The sequence below is a fragment of the Acanthochromis polyacanthus genome, chromosome 20, assembly GCF_021347895.1.
Source record: "Acanthochromis polyacanthus isolate Apoly-LR-REF ecotype Palm Island chromosome 20, KAUST_Apoly_ChrSc, whole genome shotgun sequence".
NCBI lineage: Eukaryota > Metazoa > Chordata > Actinopteri > Pomacentridae > Acanthochromis > Acanthochromis polyacanthus.
In genome coordinates this window covers 24,861,550-24,880,880 of record NC_067132.1, presented here as the reverse complement: position 1 = coordinate 24,880,880, position 19,331 = coordinate 24,861,550, and the positions used below count along the sequence as shown (strand labels likewise).

Below are 19,331 nucleotides of genomic sequence, written 5' to 3'. Positions count from 1 at the left end.
TAACTCTGAATTGCACAGAGATGCAGCACGCTGCTCGGAATAGCAACACACATACTGTTATTTAGTAATGATTGCTGTGCTCAGAATCCTAGATATGATCTCATGAACTCCCATTCATATTTGATAGGGTAATGGAGCATCCATTTTTCATTCAGTGGCGAGGGGAAGAAGGTGCTGTGTTATTATAGATTTTTTTTCATTCGTTCATCAGCTGTCATCCTCACACACACACTCATACAGTGGCAGTCTCATATTCAATGGTGACAGTGGGCTATGACCGTTGACCCTTAGTGTATCACTGAGTAAACACATTACTCATCACCAATGTGTCGGAGCAATTGGAGTGGATCTGTGCAGCTCAAGTGTTGCGTGATTATTCCACTGACCTCGTTTGAAAGCATGCTTTTGCCTCCACAACAACATGTTTGCTTCTTCTTCATATGAGGAGGTGATAATCACAGCAAACATAGTCAGTGATGGCTGAAATATCTCCTTAAACATTGCTGTTCCTTCAGCCGCACGGCAATATTAGCTTAGCTCTGAAACTGACGTGCAATCAACTTGCAGGCAATAACACTTTAATGAAACGTTTTTGAACAGGAAGCCAGATCCTTCGCGGAGGTCATCCCTCAACTGCAAATCATTACGTGGCTGATTCATTTCTCCGCCATGCTAATATAAAAAAGCATCAGCTTGTGGAGGATGAAACTGAGGGTGGCCTTAATTGTCAATTAAGGATATATTTCGCAGTCCGACTCCTGCCACACGACTTGTCGATTGAGTGATAGCAGCGAGGGCAGGGTTGTGTCACTTCGAGGTCAGTGTGAAATGAACTACAGAGTAATGAAAATACTTTCTATGATGTTTGCTTTCTGAACCAAAAGAAAGCAATCACACATGAAGAGAGTCACAAATAAATGCCTAGAACTCTTATTATGTATAGCGCAGAATGCTCGGCGATGGCTTTGCCTCAGTCTGGTGATGGACCCGGTTGTGTTTTTCTGCACGTTCACTGATTGCGACATCCGAATATCAAACTAATGAACTACTTCAAGAACAAAAGCACATTAGCCTTCCATTAATCAGACAACGAGAGATCTTCATTACTTGCTATTGATGCTTTGTGTTGACGGAGGAATTGTAAGATGCAAAAAAATGCAAATTTTCGCTACATTTATGGAAAGCTCCAATCACGAAATCAGTTTTTAGAGGGAGCAACTCACGTGGTAAGTGTGCAGATGTGATTTGCAACAACCTGCCAAACAAACGGGCTTCATAAACAGCAAAAAATCACAATAGGAAAATCAACTGGAAGAACCACTTAGATTAGACAGCAGAGTCAGGTCAGATGTGAGTGATATATGCTGTGTAGGAAGATAAAAGGAAAAGAAATAACCTCTCCTGTTGATGCAGCAGAGACACAGCAACCTTTACATCTCCTCTGTATTTTCTCTCTGTTAATATTCAGTTTTTGTTTTGCTCTTTAATTAGTTCATTACAGTCTATTGGACATTATTATCATTGAGCAATGCCCTTAAAGTGAGCTTGTTTATTTTAGCTGTGTTAATTACTGCAACCCTGACCCCAAAACCTGCCTTGAGGATGCAATGCAGTGGTGTGCATGAAGATCATGTCAGGCTGAAATGCCCATGAAGGCTCTTTAGTCAGAACAAGACCTTGACAGAACCAAAATCCCAGACTTCACTGGCATCATAATGACAAACAACTCCAAACTAACTGAAGCAAAGTAAACTCAAAACCGCTGCACAATACGCTCCACTGTCCACCTGAAGGCTTTAATGGTGAAGCTATTACCATCACTATAACACAGTCTTTGCTTGATGAGCTGGGTGTATCCTTGTGAGAGGTGATAAAATCTAGAATCTAGATGCCAAATACTGACTCTGCACATATTCTAGATTATAATAATTTATCCCAGTTTCTGACTCAGTCTTCACTATACAGTGTTGTTATTGATAATCAAATACTAACATGTGCAATTGTGTAACATACTGCTACCAAATGATATTAGAACTCTATATTCCATGGTTGAAACACCAAACATGTTGAAGTACGATGCACTTGAACCTCCACCACAATGACAATCTACACCCAAGGGGTGAAAAAGAGGCTATGGAGTAACCCAAAAAAATGAAACAACAACAAAACATGCAGTTTCTCAAATGTCCACTTGAGGGCTGATTCCAAAAGTGAGTCAGTCATCGTAGCCCACCATGTTAAAATGCTCGACTATGCAGCAGAAATAAACATGTTAACAGCCTGCTACAACAAACAATTTTGGTCTCTATTGCTCATTTCCTCTTTAATGACAACTATACAGGGGTGGATGTTTATAACTTATCTGTTGAGATTGTTAAGGATGTAGCAGCATATAGTAACATCACAGGAGGTTGGATCATCCAGAGATGTTTGCATGGCTGCCTTAGCTCAACTCACACTCCACCACTTTGCTATTTTTGGATTAACTGTTAAGAGAAATTAGGCATTGCCAAGATAATGACACTGAGTTCCAAATGTCACAGGTGAAGTCGCGGAGGGTCCATCCATCTTATTACACAGTCTAGACCTGTACCCCGTTTCCATCTTGCTCCCTTTAGGAGGGAAGGTTTTATTGTCACACCTCAGCCCTTGCTGAGTTTGGTGTTTCCCTATGGGCTGTGATGAGATCAGAAAATGGAATATAAACATCAACCCTGTATATATTCTTGCAAATATCCACATCCATTTCCTTATTTATGATTTCTATCATGCAGTGCGCTCTTGGATAATCCTGTGTTGCTTCAATCTCCTCCCCAGCGCCCACTAGTGGGCTCTGAGCATGTAGTTCTTTTAGGGAAAGTTATCATCTGCCACTGTACAAACGTAACTGGGTGGTCTTGGTGCATCCATCTATTGAGCAACACAGATGCCAGGTATCAGCTCAGTAATGTTCTGCATTGACACAGTAATTCATTCCTGTAAGGTTATTAATTCTATCATCCAGTAATATTTGCACTCTAAACTCAGCAGTGAACCCAGACTCCTGTTAAAAACAGCATACCTGCTGCACAGACTTTAATCAAAAGGTCTCCCGTCTATATGTAGTGCAGTCTATTCAGAATCATTTGAAAATAATGTCTCAGAGCAGTCTAGGAATGTGCACTGCTGCATCTTTATTTCTATGATTCACAAAATATTTAAAGTCCAAGACCGCGACCTTCACTCACAAAACTGAATCTACATTCACAGTTAAATAGTAGTTTTGTTTGCTCCTGGGTGAAAAGTCGGGACATACAAGCCTGTATAAGCAGGAATTTTCACACTGCTTTTCGAAATTTCCTCAAATTGTCTAGAAAGTTACCTTGTGACTCACATCTTCCAGTCTCTCAAATATTTGCCTCCCAGCCCTGAGTAAGAAAACTGTGAATATGATAAAAAAAAAAACCTTGCACAGTCAACATCTCCAAAAACAACCCACTACAAAGTGCACACACATTAGAAAATCAATGCTTGCACAGCATATTGCAGCTCCATCCCATGCCACTTAACATATTCTTTTCTGCTTTAAATAGTATGTCACAAGAACTTTGACACACTTTTTGCAAGTTGCTGCTTAGTAAATGTTCAAATCAGACAGTGCTTACATCCACTAGTGGATCAGTTAACGGATTCAGCAGGGATTTTCTCCAAAAACAGCGTGACAACAAACACAGACACTTCAGCATTTAGGAGCCAAGGGAGGTTCTAAACTAAAAGTCTGAGAAAATGCCCGAGGCGTTTTGTGTTCCCAAGAGAGACAATCCATTCCTGCAGCACAGATCAGGCTTAACGAAACATTCTGTATTTCAAGGGGAAAGTTTTCATGAAGTGCAGTATAGACTGTATCTCACTGACCCTTCATAACTTCCTGATGACATCTGCAATGCAAGCAAAACAGAAATAGCTCGCGAAAAGACAAAGCAAAGAAGACTCACCAAGAGGCTGTCCGGCGATGATTCGGGCATTTTCTCCCGCCACAGCCGCCCGGGCGTTTCTTTCGTTCACATACTGTACAAAGGCGTAGCCCTTGTGCACGGAACAGCCCACTATCTTGCCATACTTGGAGAAGATGACTTCTATGTCGGTCTTCTTGACGATGGCTGTGTTGAGATTGCCGATGAAGACTCTGGAGTTGAGGGAACGAGGGTCATTCTTGTTGGTCACGTTGCTGGTCTGGGTTTTACCAGTCATTCTCCTCCAGTTGCCCTCCTGGGACACAGACAGAGGAGGGAGGGGAGGGGAAGAGCTTTAGAGGCTGGACAGGCCAACTCCAGCTAATTCTGCTCCTAAAGAAAACACTAAGTAACATTAGACTGATAAATACAAGGTTATGGAATAAATAATCATATGAATTAGTAAAGAAAACCCAGTGGACCATTAAATTTGAAAGAATTTCTTCTGAAGTGCCACTCAGGTCTTTCCTGACTTTATAATTAAAATTTACCAGTGCCATTTTTAAGTCATAATGCCACTTTTCATGACAGTGAAGTTGACTCACCATCTACCTGCCAGCAGACAAAGTGGTGCCTGCTGGTTAGAGGAAACAGCAGAAAAACAATGTGTGCTTTTTTAAAGTTTCTTTTTCTGAGAAAACATCTCAGTGCTGCCGTGGAGACAATCAGTGACGGAGGTAGACAGTTTTTGTCAGGGTCGCCAGGCTAAGACTATTCCTCACACCGAGGTGGCACAGAAATTGGTATCTACTTTTTCTTTTTTTTTTTTTTTCTGTATTGCAAATTGATGTGGACCAATGCAATTGCCCGGTCAACTACTGACTAATTTTGAGCTAATTAGAATGCATGATTGCGCTAGAAATTAGCACATTTAGCCAGATAAATTCTGTCAGCTATAGTAACAACAATGCCTGAGTAATTTTGAGGAGCTGTAAACGCGGTGGCTCTGTCCATGGTACAATTAACCAATTACCCGTTGCTCTTCTCTTATGCTAACTTTGAGCTAACTAGCTTGTTAGTATGTGCAGAAATGCCCCTTTAGCACAACTTTGCTAGTTACCTCTTCTTAGCTAAAGCATCCGCAACAGTACCTATGTAATTTTGAATATAGGAGCTAGCTGCTACTGTAAACAATCACAGTACAGAAACCACCTAATTTTTCTTATATTTTCTCTTTAGAGCTTAAAAGGTTGAACATGCTAAGTTCTTTTCCAGGTAACTAGTTGTGCTGCTTTGTGAGCTTGACTTAGCTTTTAATCTCAGAGTTAACCTGGCAGCTTGGTACTGTAAAGATGCTTCTCAGATCAAGACACAACTTGGAAAAGAAACACTTTTTCTGGCAGCGGTGTTATTATGAACTAAAATGTGGAATAAAATTAAAATGACAAATGAAATTAAATATGATCATAAACTTTTGAGGAGGGCACTGTGACATAGAAATACCAAATCAGAATTTAAAAAATGACTTCATGTTCACTCTTTGTATATGATTATTCATTTCATCCTGTATTTATTCAATATTTAACACATTTGGGCTGCATAGAACACAATATTTGCACTCAGAGTCTAATTCAATCCATTTATTTACACACTTTCTGTTCATGAAGGCTTGTTGTTTTTGAAGCCTTGCCACTAACGTAATGAAATGTAATGTACAAGGTCACTGGCCAGTCAACTGATTACCTAAGCCACATTTTGCATGGTTGAAATGCTGCCACTGGATGGCTCGGGGGAGCATTAGAAGGAGCAACAATATGTGAATGTCACAGCAGTTTTCCTCTGCTTTGTCACAAACCGAGTACAGTAGCAGCAAGTGGGAAAGCCCTGCTATCTCAATACCCATATTGTTGCATCCCTAATGCTTTGTGTGCCATTTCACTGATCGCAGAATGTGTAGGCTGTAATTCATGTTACAGTTTTATTCAGACTTTTTATTTTGTTTTCCTTGTGCTGTCAAGTTATCAGAGTACATTAGCTTTTGTAGGCCTCCCCTGCAATTATTTCTAAGTGACCTTTTCATGGCTCGAATGCTGGTTTTTATCAAAAAATGATTGGCTGCAGGATCACAGAAATGATGCCTATCCGAGGAAAGGATGCACTATTGAACAATTATGGTTTTATATTTAATAACAGTTATCAGACGCAGATATATTTCCCACTCATTGCTTTGATTTGCTTTTAAATGCACACACACGTTTTTATTTTTATAGCTGTAGAAATCCTGGTTTTTAGTCAGTTTATGTTCCAAAAGGGATTACACTTACTGCACTAAATACTGTGAAATATTGTGAAGAAAACACAGAATATTCAATATTTGCCTGAGCTGAGTCTCTGTCCCTGACACACGGTGATAACAACTATTCAGCTTTGAGTCGAAGAACCTGAATAATGGATCCCCTCCTCAGTAAATAGGATTAGTAACCAAGGTAACGCTGATGTTGTTGGAATACCGTGTGCTCACTCACACATTTTCTCACTGGCAGTTTTTTTTGTCCCTTTTATCCGACATAATTTTTCATTGCAAGAGGCTGCAGATTCCAACAGCTCAGCCACTTTGACACTGCGTCGCCTCAGTCTCTTCACAATTACATAATGCAGTTTTATTGTGAAGTGCTATCCTATAATGGGTTTGTTCAACTAATTACGCGGCACGGGATTACGTTGAAAATACAGTGAGGGGATGTAATTCGCAAACTGAATTATGACTGCATTGTGTAGCGAGGCTGCTCCCTCTGAACCTGTATGAAGTAAGAAGCTGCCCAGTCATCCAGGAAACTAGAGCAGAGGAATGTTTGCAGCCGAGATATTCTCCGTCATGAGGCATCCGTTACACCTGAGTCTGAGGTCACACGAAACATTCTGATGCTCATTCAGTCATTCCCCTTAGAAACACGAGCTTTCAGCGTTACATCAGCAAGAGGCTAAGGCTATTTGCTTCACTGCTGACTATTCAACACCCACTACGGCCGCGTGACAATTCATGTTTACAGTGCTGCATCAGTGCATGTGGGTGTGTGGGAATAAACTGCTGCTCGCCATCTCTCAAGTGGCCTTGACATTTATCAGCAGCAGACACTGAAAATTAATGCGGTGCGGGGATGCAGACATACATGTGCTAACTCAAACGAGCTCTGCGGTGACCACCTAACGGCAGTTTAAACCCCCAACCTGACACCCGTCCCATATTGATGTTCATGGACAGGTCACGGAGAACATGACAAATCAGTAGAGAAGCTCTAGATTGCCTCCCGTGTCTGATAAATCAAGGGTGGGTAGTGGTCATGGAGCCATTTTACTGCTTCTTACGGTTATATTTCATGTTGTCGGCTCTGTTGTTTTCTTTAGAACGGGACACTAATTTATTCCATCAGTGCGTTTTCCTGCTGACCTTGCCTTTCCGTATATTTACAACTTCCATTAAGCTACTCATGCTATGAGGTGATAGCGTCATGAGGAGAAACACAGGGGAAAAGCGGCGCAAGATGCGTTGTAATTGGAATTGTTCGACATTTGGTATTGAAAGAAGCGCAAAGAAAAGGAGCTTCATACCAGAAATGTAGTCTGCAAACTGCTTTCAGAGGGAAAAAAAAGATGACCTAGTGTTCAAAGCCCGCTCCTTAAAAAAATGATTACAGCTCCTGCCGTGGTGCCTTTTGTCAGTTAAGAGCAGAAGACAGATAAGTCTTCATTTTCACTTTCATGCCGGCGTGGTTGTGTCAGAATAGGTGTCACATTGTTCAAAAGGTGGATGTCTCCTTGGTGGAATGAAACAGTTTGCTGTTCTGGCGTTACAGAGCGGAGAAACGAGAATCACAATCTCATGCCAATATTAGAGGAGCATGAATAAGGCCTTGCGGTTGACATGTGTGTGTCTGCTGGATTGCAGCTGAAAGGAAAAAGAAAGGATTCAGTGCACAAGTACTGAGTCCTCCCTTGCTTTGTAATGCATTGCGCCTCGGCAGACAGGCCCTTAAAAGGTTGTTGTTTGGGTCTGGCCACCTGCCTGATTTATAGACTTTTTTTTTCTTTCCATGGAGGGAGGGAACTCATTGAATTGATTCCTTTTGTAATTTCCCACCACTCCACCACTGTACATTTCTCTTCGCCATGCCTCAGCCACTCTGCCCTGATTGTTGCCTAGGCAGCTTGACGGGCTGAGGAAAGGCTGGAGGAGCTGCTCACTGAAACAGAACAGAGAAAGGTAACCTGATACACCTTTTCCAATGGTGTTGCTGCCATGTACTGCAGAGTCGGAATAATTGCTTTTGTGGATTCCTTCCATTTATATCTTGTCTTAAAATGTGTCCGTCTGCCTGTGAAAGCAGTGGCAACAACTGAGGGGAGAAAAAAAATCCCTCCTTTATTTGTAAATCAATGCTTCTGTTCGTATTATAGGCTGCAGAGCATCTCGGTGGTGCAGCCAGCCGTAAATTAGTGCGCTTTTGTGTATTGTGGTCAGAGGAAACTATTCTGAACCACAAAAATGAGCTGCAGGCACAACATTGTGTCTGATCTGAAGGTAAAAGAACAGCTGAGTGAGATTTAATTGAATATAAGGCCATAAACAAATTAAATGTCATACAGGACGCTTCACCTTTCTATCTGCATCTTGACAAATGACTCCAGTCTCCAAGATAGAGCGACATAAACCTAATTTTCTCCACATTTTCATTCAGCTGCTGCCCTTTTGGCTTCATGAGTGAAGGTACACATTGCTGGGCTGAAATTCAACTCGACAGCTACAGCAAAGAGGGCCTATAAAAAGGGGGGGAGGAGGAGCAAGTTTAATTTCGCCAGCTGAGGGTGCGTAAAGTGCTGTAAATGTGAAATAAATTTCAGTCAATGGGACATTTACACAACCTTGCTATTTATGACTATCTCAAGTCATTACAGGGTGATTTTTCCTCAGAATAATAGTTGCGTAGAGTGAGAAAGCAACATCTCTCAAGGTAATAGTTACTCATCAAGAGGCAGAAAGGGCTTTGGATTAACTTTACTGTGTGAAACAAGAATGAAAAAGGAAAGAAAAGTGTTAGTACCATCGCCAAAATGTGGATTTTGGAGTTGGTGGTGACCAAACTGGAGACTAAATATTAGAAAATGCTAATGCTACTCTGCAAATGGGCCAACATGTTGTCAACTTTATAAGGTATAGTGTTCATTAGAGCTTCATAAAGAGGCTAAAAAGAGAGTCTGCATCCATTCATTCTTTGGCTACCATTGAAAAAGCAATTACAATTCAGTTGCGTGTTGTATTTTCAGTTGGCTCATCATGCAAAAGGTGGAAAGATTAAGCATTTCCATTCACAGGAGCTCAAGGTTTACTCCCTTACTGCACTCACTGCTGCTCAGTGGTGTTAAATGCAAGAAATGACAGTGTTAAACAGAACAACAGAATTAAAGCAGACTAGCACAACTTTTGCTGCATCCATTCATCCACTGGCTACCATACAAAAACTCTAATATTTACACTTCAGTCACCTATCATATTTTTGAACGGGACATTATAATCAAAGGTGAAAATAATTATCTTTAGGTCAGTAAACATTCCTGTGCTTTCCCGTTGTGACACATAGTCACACATCAGCTGTTCAGTTTTTGTGTTAACTCCATTTTTAAACTAAAATGCAGATATTAGCACTCCATATCTTGTTATCCCGCATGTTGTCTTGATATGTGTACAGGGCTGCAGCTCCTACAGACACAAATGAGTTTACGGCTACATATTAGCACAACAAAACAACGTGTAGTAACAGAATGAGGATAAAAAGCTTGTATATCGGGTGACACGTCAGCAGATAGGCTACCCGTTGCAACAAAGTATCAAACACAGGCCTAAATAAATAACTTCCTAAATGCGGGATAACAAGATATGGACTAGAACAGCTAAGAAAAGACACTCATTTTAGGAACATCACGTAGGTACGGCCCGTACACATATTATTGCAGGTTGTAGAGAGGGTGCGCTTGATTTGCTTACCCAGCTGTCCAGGAATGATATTAATAGTATTAGTTAGTATTTCATGGGCACGTTATACCTATTTCATGGCCACAAATTAGTATTTCGAGCGCACGTTGTATCTACTTCGTGGGAATGAAGTAGCATTTTGTGCGAACGAAGTAGTATTTCGTGGAAACTGAGTAGCATTTCGTGGGAACGAAGTAGCATTTCGTGGAAACGAAGTAGTATTTCGTGGGAACTGAGTAGCATTTCGTGGGAACGAGGTAGCATTTCGTGGGAACGAGGTAGCATTTCGTGGGAACGCATAGCATTTCGTGCGCACGTTATAGCTATATCGTGGCCACAATTTATTTATTTTTTTACCATGTCATGAGAGGGGCTCCGTAGAAATGTACATATTAGCTATACCACGTCTTTTTTCTATCTTATTTATAAAAAGACTAAAATATCATTAGTTTGTAGAGTTGATACCAACACAGCTACTGCAAAATCTAAATCTAAGACTCCTGGTGCATCCATTCATCCACTGACTACCATGGAAAAATCTTTAATTAATAGTGACAATTCAGTCACACATATTTTTGGTTGGGACACTATACAAAAAGATGAAAACATTGATGCCTTTATAATCACATGAACTCCAAGAGAGCAAGGAACAACTGTACAGTCTAGATAATCTGTCTTGGAATAAACCCAAGCAGGCTATGTTAAAAAAAAAAGCAAGCTGTACCTACCAGTTGTCCTTTATATATCCTTAAGAATTCCTTTTTTACTTGGTTGGTTATCATCCTGGGAGAAAGACTATATCCCATATACCTCATACGTCTTATCTAACTTCAATACTGCAGCCTTTCACAGCGGGCCCTTTCCTCTTTACCTGCAGCAAACCTCATTTCACTACAAATAGTGTCTATATGCTTTGCAGCTCCAGCCATTTTTGCTCCCTCCGAACTCTGTTCCTAGAAAACTCATCGACTATTAGAAAGCCCGGAGCGATGGTACAATTAGCTAACATGCAAATGGAGCCATTTCTCAGTTGGCCCTCATTCACCTGCACCGGGGAGCCCGTTAATATGCAATGCTAGAAAAGTCCTTTAGCAAGACACTGGATGATGCGCAAGTAGGAATTTCTTATTGTGCAGAAGTGGGGGAAGGGGCTGCTGTTTGCGACGGACGAGGGAACACTTCAGCTGCAATGACAAGATTTAATTTCTTTCGGTGGTGGTATACAGCTGCACAGAGTTGAAACTAATCTGGTCAAAGCTGTCCAGCGCAGAATAGATCAATCTCTGTCTGCTCTTAATCCAATTTGATTGGTAAGGACGGCACCGGGGTGATATAAAACCCACTCTGCATGATTGTTTTGAAAGCTTCCTCTCTACTATGGAACTTAGCTCCATGGGACATTTAAAAGCTCTCTATCCTTCAGTGCGGCTGGATATTCTCATTGCCTCAATGCGGGCAAACAGACAAACAGCATCAAAAACCAACATCGTGGCATTTAGTGTGGAAATCCTTCTCTTTAGCAGCAAAACAAACAGTTTACACTGCTTGTAACACTTTAATACTCCGGGTCAGGCGGCACTGGCTTCATATCAGGGGTCACTACAACAATTACATCATGTTTTAGAGCAGTTATCAGATGTTTGAATAGAAATAATTATGTGTGAGGCAGTAAACAGTCCTGTGTTTACCCGTTTACATGCTAATTGCGTTTGTACTCATGCACCAGCTTTTCAGCTTTAGTGCCAATAGCATTAACTCCTATTTAAAAACTGAAATCATGTTAGCTATGCTATGTCTTATTTCTATCCAGCCGTTTTTAGTGAAATAAAGAAAACAAAACAGTCGCTTTGTAGAGTTAATACCAACATGCACACTTACTAATTCTATAACTGCAACTGCAACTACCGTAAAACTAGCTCTAAGACCCACATTATCATACTTTGCCTGTCGGTATGACAAAAAAAAGATCTATATATCATGTTTCAAACTGCAAACAGCAGATTGCACACCAACAATATATCAATTTAAACGCCTTCCTGTTAAACTTGCAATGATTTATTGTCAACTTGTTGAGGTGGACAACAAACTGTAAACATATCACGAGCAAATAGTGACCTTTTTCCACTTTCACCCCTGTTATGGAGCAAGATTCATTTCAAATCATGTTTCTCCATATTCTATCCATCTATTGAATTTTATTACTACTTAATTCACCTTTCAGCTCTGTTTGCACCAAATTTGAAGAAAATGTCGGCCTTTTCAGCTGCGAAATATTCCAATATGTTCACCTTTCAGCTGTTAACTTTGTGTCTGTGAGGCTGAAGAGGTGGCGTACAGTAGATTTTTATAGGCTTTTCTCTCACTAGAAACGGACGCCTGCTGCAGCCAAAACTGACCCCGTGAGAGAGGTGAGAGTGAAAACCAAAACAGTAAAGTTGCGGGCCATAAAACCTGCAACTGGAAGATGACATAAAGTTCAGCAGAGCCGAGGGAATCTGCAGCGTCGGACAATAATTCCCTGTGGGTTCATCACTGCGGGCGGCCGCCATATGATCCATTGTTAATATAAAAATGTTGATTGTGGCTGCTATAAACCAAAGAACACCGAAAGAACTGCAAACACAACAGAGCGTGCTGGCTTTCTGTGGACTTCTGCTCACAGTTGGGAAAAGACTATATTTCACTTGAGCACGAGTAGAAAAAAAGCATTTAATTAAATTGCTACCCACACTAGTGACTAAGTTCTGTCTTTTGGTTGTTTTTGATGATTATTACTTTGAAATTTTTTCATGCGTAATCGTGATATGACCAGCAAAATTTCCATAAGGACAAATTAGGACAATTGCAGTATGACATAAATACAACCAAAGTGTTAAAATATGCTGCACTGTTGTAAAGGTGTGCTTTGATTTGGTGGATCTAACATATTTGGCCGTTGACCGTTCTGCTCTCCTCATTAAATCTGGATGTGTCATCATTAGCGCTCCAAGTTGCAGCTGCAGCGGGGACAAATTTTTAATGGGGGCAAATTAGCATTTGTTAACATCTACTTTGCAGGAGTGGTAAAACAAAGTCCCAACTCTTCATTAGGAGCATTAATCCACACTTTAAAAAGTGTGACTGTGATGAAAACACCGACTGCAGCCTGGGCTTTGCTATCTTGAACAGTCGCAGCCAAACAGCGAGAAGGGGGCATTTCATTTAATCTTGTTCTCGGCTGCCTACAATTAACAGTTTGCAGAAGGGTATTTCTTATTTATGGGCGCCCCTGTGAACTGCGCTGTGCTCAATAGCCTGCATTGTAAGAGGATGACAGGCAATTTTTTGGCTTCAAAGGCTTGGCAACAGCTCAGTGGAATTTAAATGACCTTAAAATTCACAGGTTTCTTTTATGGAATTATTATGCAGAAAAGCAGGGGATATTATCTGTATAATGTCATCAAAATAAGTTACTTTTTTTCCACATTTCCTGCTCTTTGCTCTCATTGTGGGCATATATATGCATATAAATGTGCTGCAGCGTGCTTGTGTCAAACTCGGAGAGGTTACAGGAAAGATATATTTGGCATCGCCTCTTCTCTGGTGGCGTCGCACAGAGCGGCTGGTCGGCCATCTGTAGTCTTGCTGTGACCTATGTGTCAGCAGAGGCCACGTCCGGCAGCAGCTGCCCTTGCCTGTAGCACCGCCTGGCGCTCAAACTGTTTCACGAGAAGATGCTCGCCTGCCACTTCCTCAGATTTGCGTGCACGTTTCTGCTGCTGGTGCAGCGGGAGTGTGACGGCTTGGATGCGCTGCGAGGCCAAGTCCTGTGCAGCTGGCCCCACCATACGTTCGCACCGCAAGAAACGCAATCAATCAAGTCACTGGGAATTCATTAATTTCATCTTGAGGTAAGCAGCCAGAGAAACTGGGCCTAGACGTGGAGAGTTGGCCAAGAAAATGTTGGCCGTGGCTCGCCTTTATGTGGCCATCAGGCTTCAATGGGCAGGTTTTCCCTCTTTGCCGTTTCCAATGTCAATTTCATTTTTATTCATAATCACTTTGCCTGCCAAGTGCAAAATGGATGCAAAGTTTATTCTAGTCATTCATCGCTCTCCACACGACAGGAATAAATATTTCATAGCTATTATATGGCCCCAAGGGTACGTCTGCTTTTTGAAATCAAAGTTTCTCGAACCACCTGTTGGTCAAATGAGGGAACTTAAATGAGAAAATGAGGAAACACAATGTCGTATTGTTCCCTCTCCTGTAGCTCTCCTAAAGAAGCTAATCACAGAAAACAGCGTCGACAGTTCAACGTGAACAGACCTGTAGGATATGTAGCTGAAGACATCGGTTTGAAATACCCCTCAGATGGACTTTGATGATACAAATCTCCATCATGTTATGTTTATGCCTGTGACTGTTCTCTCCTCATATTGCCGGGCTAAATGTTCAAAGGTAGCAGAAACTTTGTGTAACACATTGACGAGATAGGAAGTGCAAAAAAAAAAAAAAAAAAACCCTTCGCATCGCAAACTTCAAAGAATCCCCAACACTTCAAAAGCTTCTTCATGGTTCAGTGACTAATCTTCAAAGTCGTGCCAAGGATTGAACTGATAGTGCCGCCGTGTATAGCAGGTACAAACATCCTTGTCAGTGCCACTGAGGTGTAAGGTGGAGAGAAAAGGCAAGAGGAGATAAAACCGAAAGCTAATTGAGACAAAGTCTGTCCCTCGCCTGTGTGAAATACAAAGCCCCTGGCTGAAGACATTTGGTAATTACAACTGCCAGAGAACCAATCAGTCAAATGAATACCCCCATTAGAGGTTGAAGCCAGACATTAAGGTAAATTGGGGAATTATTGGTGATCCTGGAGGTTCATCCCAGTCACTGTGAAGCTTACAGTAGCTCCATCTTACCCACAATGCTGCTTTGTGAAATCTCAAGAAATTATCTGGAGAAAAATGACCTTGAATGTTTTGTCTTCAGAGAAATATTTATTATGTGCTTTGTACGATTTCTGCACCTGCTAAATCTATATTCTCCTACTAATCGACATCGGATGTTTCCTTCGACCAGCTCCTTACAAAGTGACTTTAATTGTTGTCTAATGGCTCTGTATTTTATCTGGTAGAATGGTGGAGATAATAACATCTTTTCTGCAGTCTGTGTTAATGGCGAGGAGGAAGCTTTGTCTCCCAAAAATTACACTCCTATACAGCTGAACTGCATTTTCAATTATTTTAAGGGAAACATATTTTCTCCTGGGTTTGTTTTTCTTGTCACACATACATTTCTAATCAACATATGTCTCCCGTTTATTGCATTTGCTTTCCATCTGTTTTTCCTTTTCAGCCAACCAATCACACTAGATTGGGTGGAAGTCCTCCTAGTCACACATATAATGAAGAAGAAGCTTTAAACATGTTGTGAAAGGGCCATATTTTAACCCATACCATGATATTTACCGAAACCTAACAAGGCAGCAAGTGAAAATTAAACTTATAAATAAAAATAAATGCCCCACATTGAACATGAACCTCAGTATCCTGTGTTGGACTTGTTCCAGCACCTTCCTCCTTTGACAGTGGAAAACACAAGTTGTTTTTGTTCAAGAGCACAAAAAACATCATTCTCTTTTACAACTGGCCTTGTGCAAGATCATTCTACTTGATAAATGCCACTTTGGCTAAATTTGATTAGCATAAATACGTCTGAATTCAACTTAAAGTTGCAATGTAAGGTTATATCACAGACTAGAACGCAACATCTTTAGCGTTGTTTGTTGTGTTAGAAAAGAAATATGAAGAAGAAAAATTGTCAAACCTTTAACTAAACTCGCATGCCACGATGATGAAATAAATAGAATATTAGTTTTACACAAAGTTTCATTTATTTTCAAAGACAAAGAAATGTTTTTTTCCTCGATTTTGAAGAAATACAGGCTGTCAATACAGAGCTTCTTTGAAAAGACTAAATCAGTCATGCGTCTCATTTGTGAAAGATTCAAAAAAACGTCTTTAATCCCACAGATCCTCTCAAATCACTTGGATGTGGCACTTCAGAACAAATTTGTCCATATGAGTGGATCTTGCATGAGACACATTGTCCATTTAATAACACAAAATGTGGGTTTCACATCCAATAAGGGCTAAATGATTAATTGCATTTGGTAAGACAATCAAGATTGTTGTGCTGTATTCTGTTTCACAATAATGCTCTTATTTTCTCCTCTGACAGAATTCCAGTGCACCCTTTTCCAATTCAATATGGTTTCTTCCCTATAACTGAACTGTTCACCCTCTAACAGGGAACATGAGCTGAGGTTGGACCGTCACAATCCAGGTTAGCGATACTGAACATGTGCTGTTCCAACAGTAATCCTGCTTGGTCCAAGAGGAGCCGTGCATTCAGACATTTGGTGCATATGTTTGGCCCAGGAGCCAACGACTGCATCGCTGCCATCTGTGGGATGAAGACAGAATGGCTCTAATTCAGAAATCCTGCCTCGATGCGATGATACTGTAGAACTTCTGTTGGTTTTGGATAGTCGGCTCTGGCCACTGTGGGGGTACAATGGTCGTCCCTGACATATCTCATGTTGCATATTTGTGAAAAACCTGCTGCTAAATCATCTGTAGATGGCTTGATTAATCCCTTTTTAGTTAACATTTGCCTGTTGGTTTATCTAGCAGCAAGATTATGTTAAAAAAAATGCAACTTGGTGGAGAAACTGTGCATAAGTAAAGGAAGCAACCACTGATGTTTGGTGGGGAGCACTTTCGTTGAATTATGTTTAAAATCCAAGGAAATCCACTGCGTTTTTTTAAAGGTTCTATAAATGCATGACATTTTCAAAGTGAATGAGTGATTATGTTAAACAGCTGTGATTTAAGCATTGAAAAAGTAGTTATAAATAAGACTTCTGCTACCCTATGCTCGGTACTTTCATGTCTTTTTCCCCCTGAGTCGGTCAGAAGTTTCCCCACATTATGAATCCAATATCCAGGACTCTAAGAACTAATGACAATCAAAGCTGCTGTACAGGAAGACAGTTATTGATTGCAAAAGTGTTTTTTTTAATGAAATGTCCTCATCTGAATCAAGAGTCCAAGGCCAGATTGTGTTGCATAGTGTACAGATTCTAAAGCCCTGTGAAGCTGCTTGAAATACTGGGCTGTAGGAATTAAAGTGGCTACTGTTGAAAAAAACTGAATAAAATGAATTGTACAAAAAAGGAGCTTTTATATGAAGGAAATCATCCTCATTTAATGAAACTTGCAGTTCAGTGTGCAGATGGCTCTGGAGAAATCGCTCTACAGCAGAACAATATGCACTCTAATACATTAATGTTTCCTTCTTTTTATAGTTGTCACCCTGAACCCAAATCTTCCCTCCAAACACAAGCAAACAGACAATATGACCCATGCAGAAAGAAAACATGTAGACAATTAGCTCAGAAAGTCTGCTGCACTCTTGTTTGATCCCCTCTTCAGGCTTATAAGTTGGAGAAATATCGAGGTTTGTGTAAATCAAACAATTCTTCGCAGGCACTGGTGAAATCAAGACAAAAACAGAACTCGCCAGGTGTTCAATCCAATTGATCCCTCTCAGCTCAAAATGTGCATATCAAAGTAGACTCTTGTAGGGAAGGGCCTCTTGTAGTGGCGGGCATAGCTCCCCAAAAATCAAAGGAGACTTAGCAGTTTCCTGCATTTAACGGCTGAATCTCAATAACCCAGGAGTCCCAAAAGTGCCCCGTCACTGTTACTACTGCGAACAATTCAGATTCCCACCAACGCATGTTGGGAATTTTAGCACAAAGCATGGCTCTGTCTAACATGAGAAAATGAAAACCCCCATACACAAATGACATGTCTTACAGGGGGGAAATTGAATCTTCTACAGCTACATTTAATTGGCTTGCTGCATGTGGTTTCTCCATTAAAAATGGCTCCCACCCTCTCCATCTGTAAATAGACACTTCATCACGCCCCCTCGATTCATTTCCCTTTAATTGCACGGCATTTGTAGTATAACAGTAAAGTACAATTAAAACAGTCTCAATATTTGCTGACAGGCATAGTCTTGCCAGCTTTGTATTTAAATAACTCAGAGTTAAGAGGAAGTGCAGGGACAATGAGGTAAGCTTGATGAAGGGGCTGATACCTTGATGACTCTTTTTAGTGTGTCTCGCAAATGGGCAATGCAAACACGACTGCGGCAGGTAGTAATTGCAATTAATTGGTCGGCTTCTCAAATAGACAAATCACAGCTCAATTATCCTAACCGGTAACTGAAAGCACAGATGCAGATTTTTAAAACATTTGCTACTTGCGAGCCCAAGGGAACCCTCAGGGGCCTCCCTGGGCAATGAAGCCGTCATTGTGGTTCATGAAGTGTAGCAGTTTCTTTTCTCTCCTCGCCCTGGCATATTTCCATTTATCAGGTCTACTGATGCGCAGTGTAAGAGCCCCAGACTTCAGCAAAAATGGATCAGAGTGCGAGGCTTGTCAAAAAAAAGGGGGGATACGCATTGAAAATACACAAACATGAATAAATGCTCAAATGTCGATGCATTCAAATGAACACACAAAGAAAATGAGCGTACACATGCATGAAGTCAGTCCCGCACTCACCCTTGTGCACAAAAAGACATAAAAGCGATGGAGAACCTCACACGGCAGGTCGATCACAATCCTTGAAGTACAAGTTTTGACAGTTTGACAGCACATGCCGTCTTTTGTGTAGCAGAAGAGGCTTATGGAGTCTGTCTGCTGCCCTCAACACTTCTTCTCCTCTTGGAGTAATAACATAAAATACACGCACCATATGGCTTTATGCATAACGCTGAGGAGCTTGAACAACTTCCATGCGCCAAAACAAACAGTTATATAAAAATAACATGCTTTTGAAGGGGTTCTTTTCAAAATAAGACATCAATCACATGGAGGAAAAAAAAAATGACACCTCCTCTCTCAGACTGATCGCTGTCACAAAAGCGGCTCAGATGTTGCTAACAAAGCTTTTAAAAGTCGTATCTGAGACTTTATTTATATCCGAGCAGAGTATCGTTTCCGTTTTGGAAATAATAACTAAATTTAAAAAAGGATTTAAAGCACCTGGAATGACTGAGAGCTTTCAGATCCTTTTAGCGCCACACTGGATGACATGTAAGCCCTTAAAGCGCTGTGCAAAAGCCAGACCACATAATGACATACTCGCTGTGGATGAATGCTCACATCCTCTTAAGAGCAATACATGAACTCAAACGCTCAAATGGCAGACGTTCTTATGAGGGGAATATTGCTTTGAGGGTGAAGGGCCACCTTTAAATGGAAACACCACTGGGGCTGTTTTCCAGCAAAGACGACTGTCATCCGTCGACG

The 19,331-nt window shown here is 40.9% G+C and overlaps 1 protein-coding gene across 5 annotated transcripts in view; it reads right to left on the bottom strand.

Annotated features, from left to right (window-relative positions):
* LOC110965782 (RNA-binding Raly-like protein) overlaps positions 1-19,331 on the bottom strand; it is a 114,239-nt gene that overhangs the window by 61,579 nt on the left and 33,329 nt on the right. For all 5 annotated transcript variants that reach the window (XM_051940194.1, XM_051940191.1, XM_051940193.1 and 2 more), the window contains one exon: positions 3,975-4,248. In XM_051940194.1, the coding sequence (XP_051796154.1) occupies positions 3,975-4,230 (256 nt within the window). In that variant the 5' untranslated portion in view covers positions 4,231-4,248. The remainder of the gene's footprint in view (positions 1-3,974; positions 4,249-19,331) is intronic.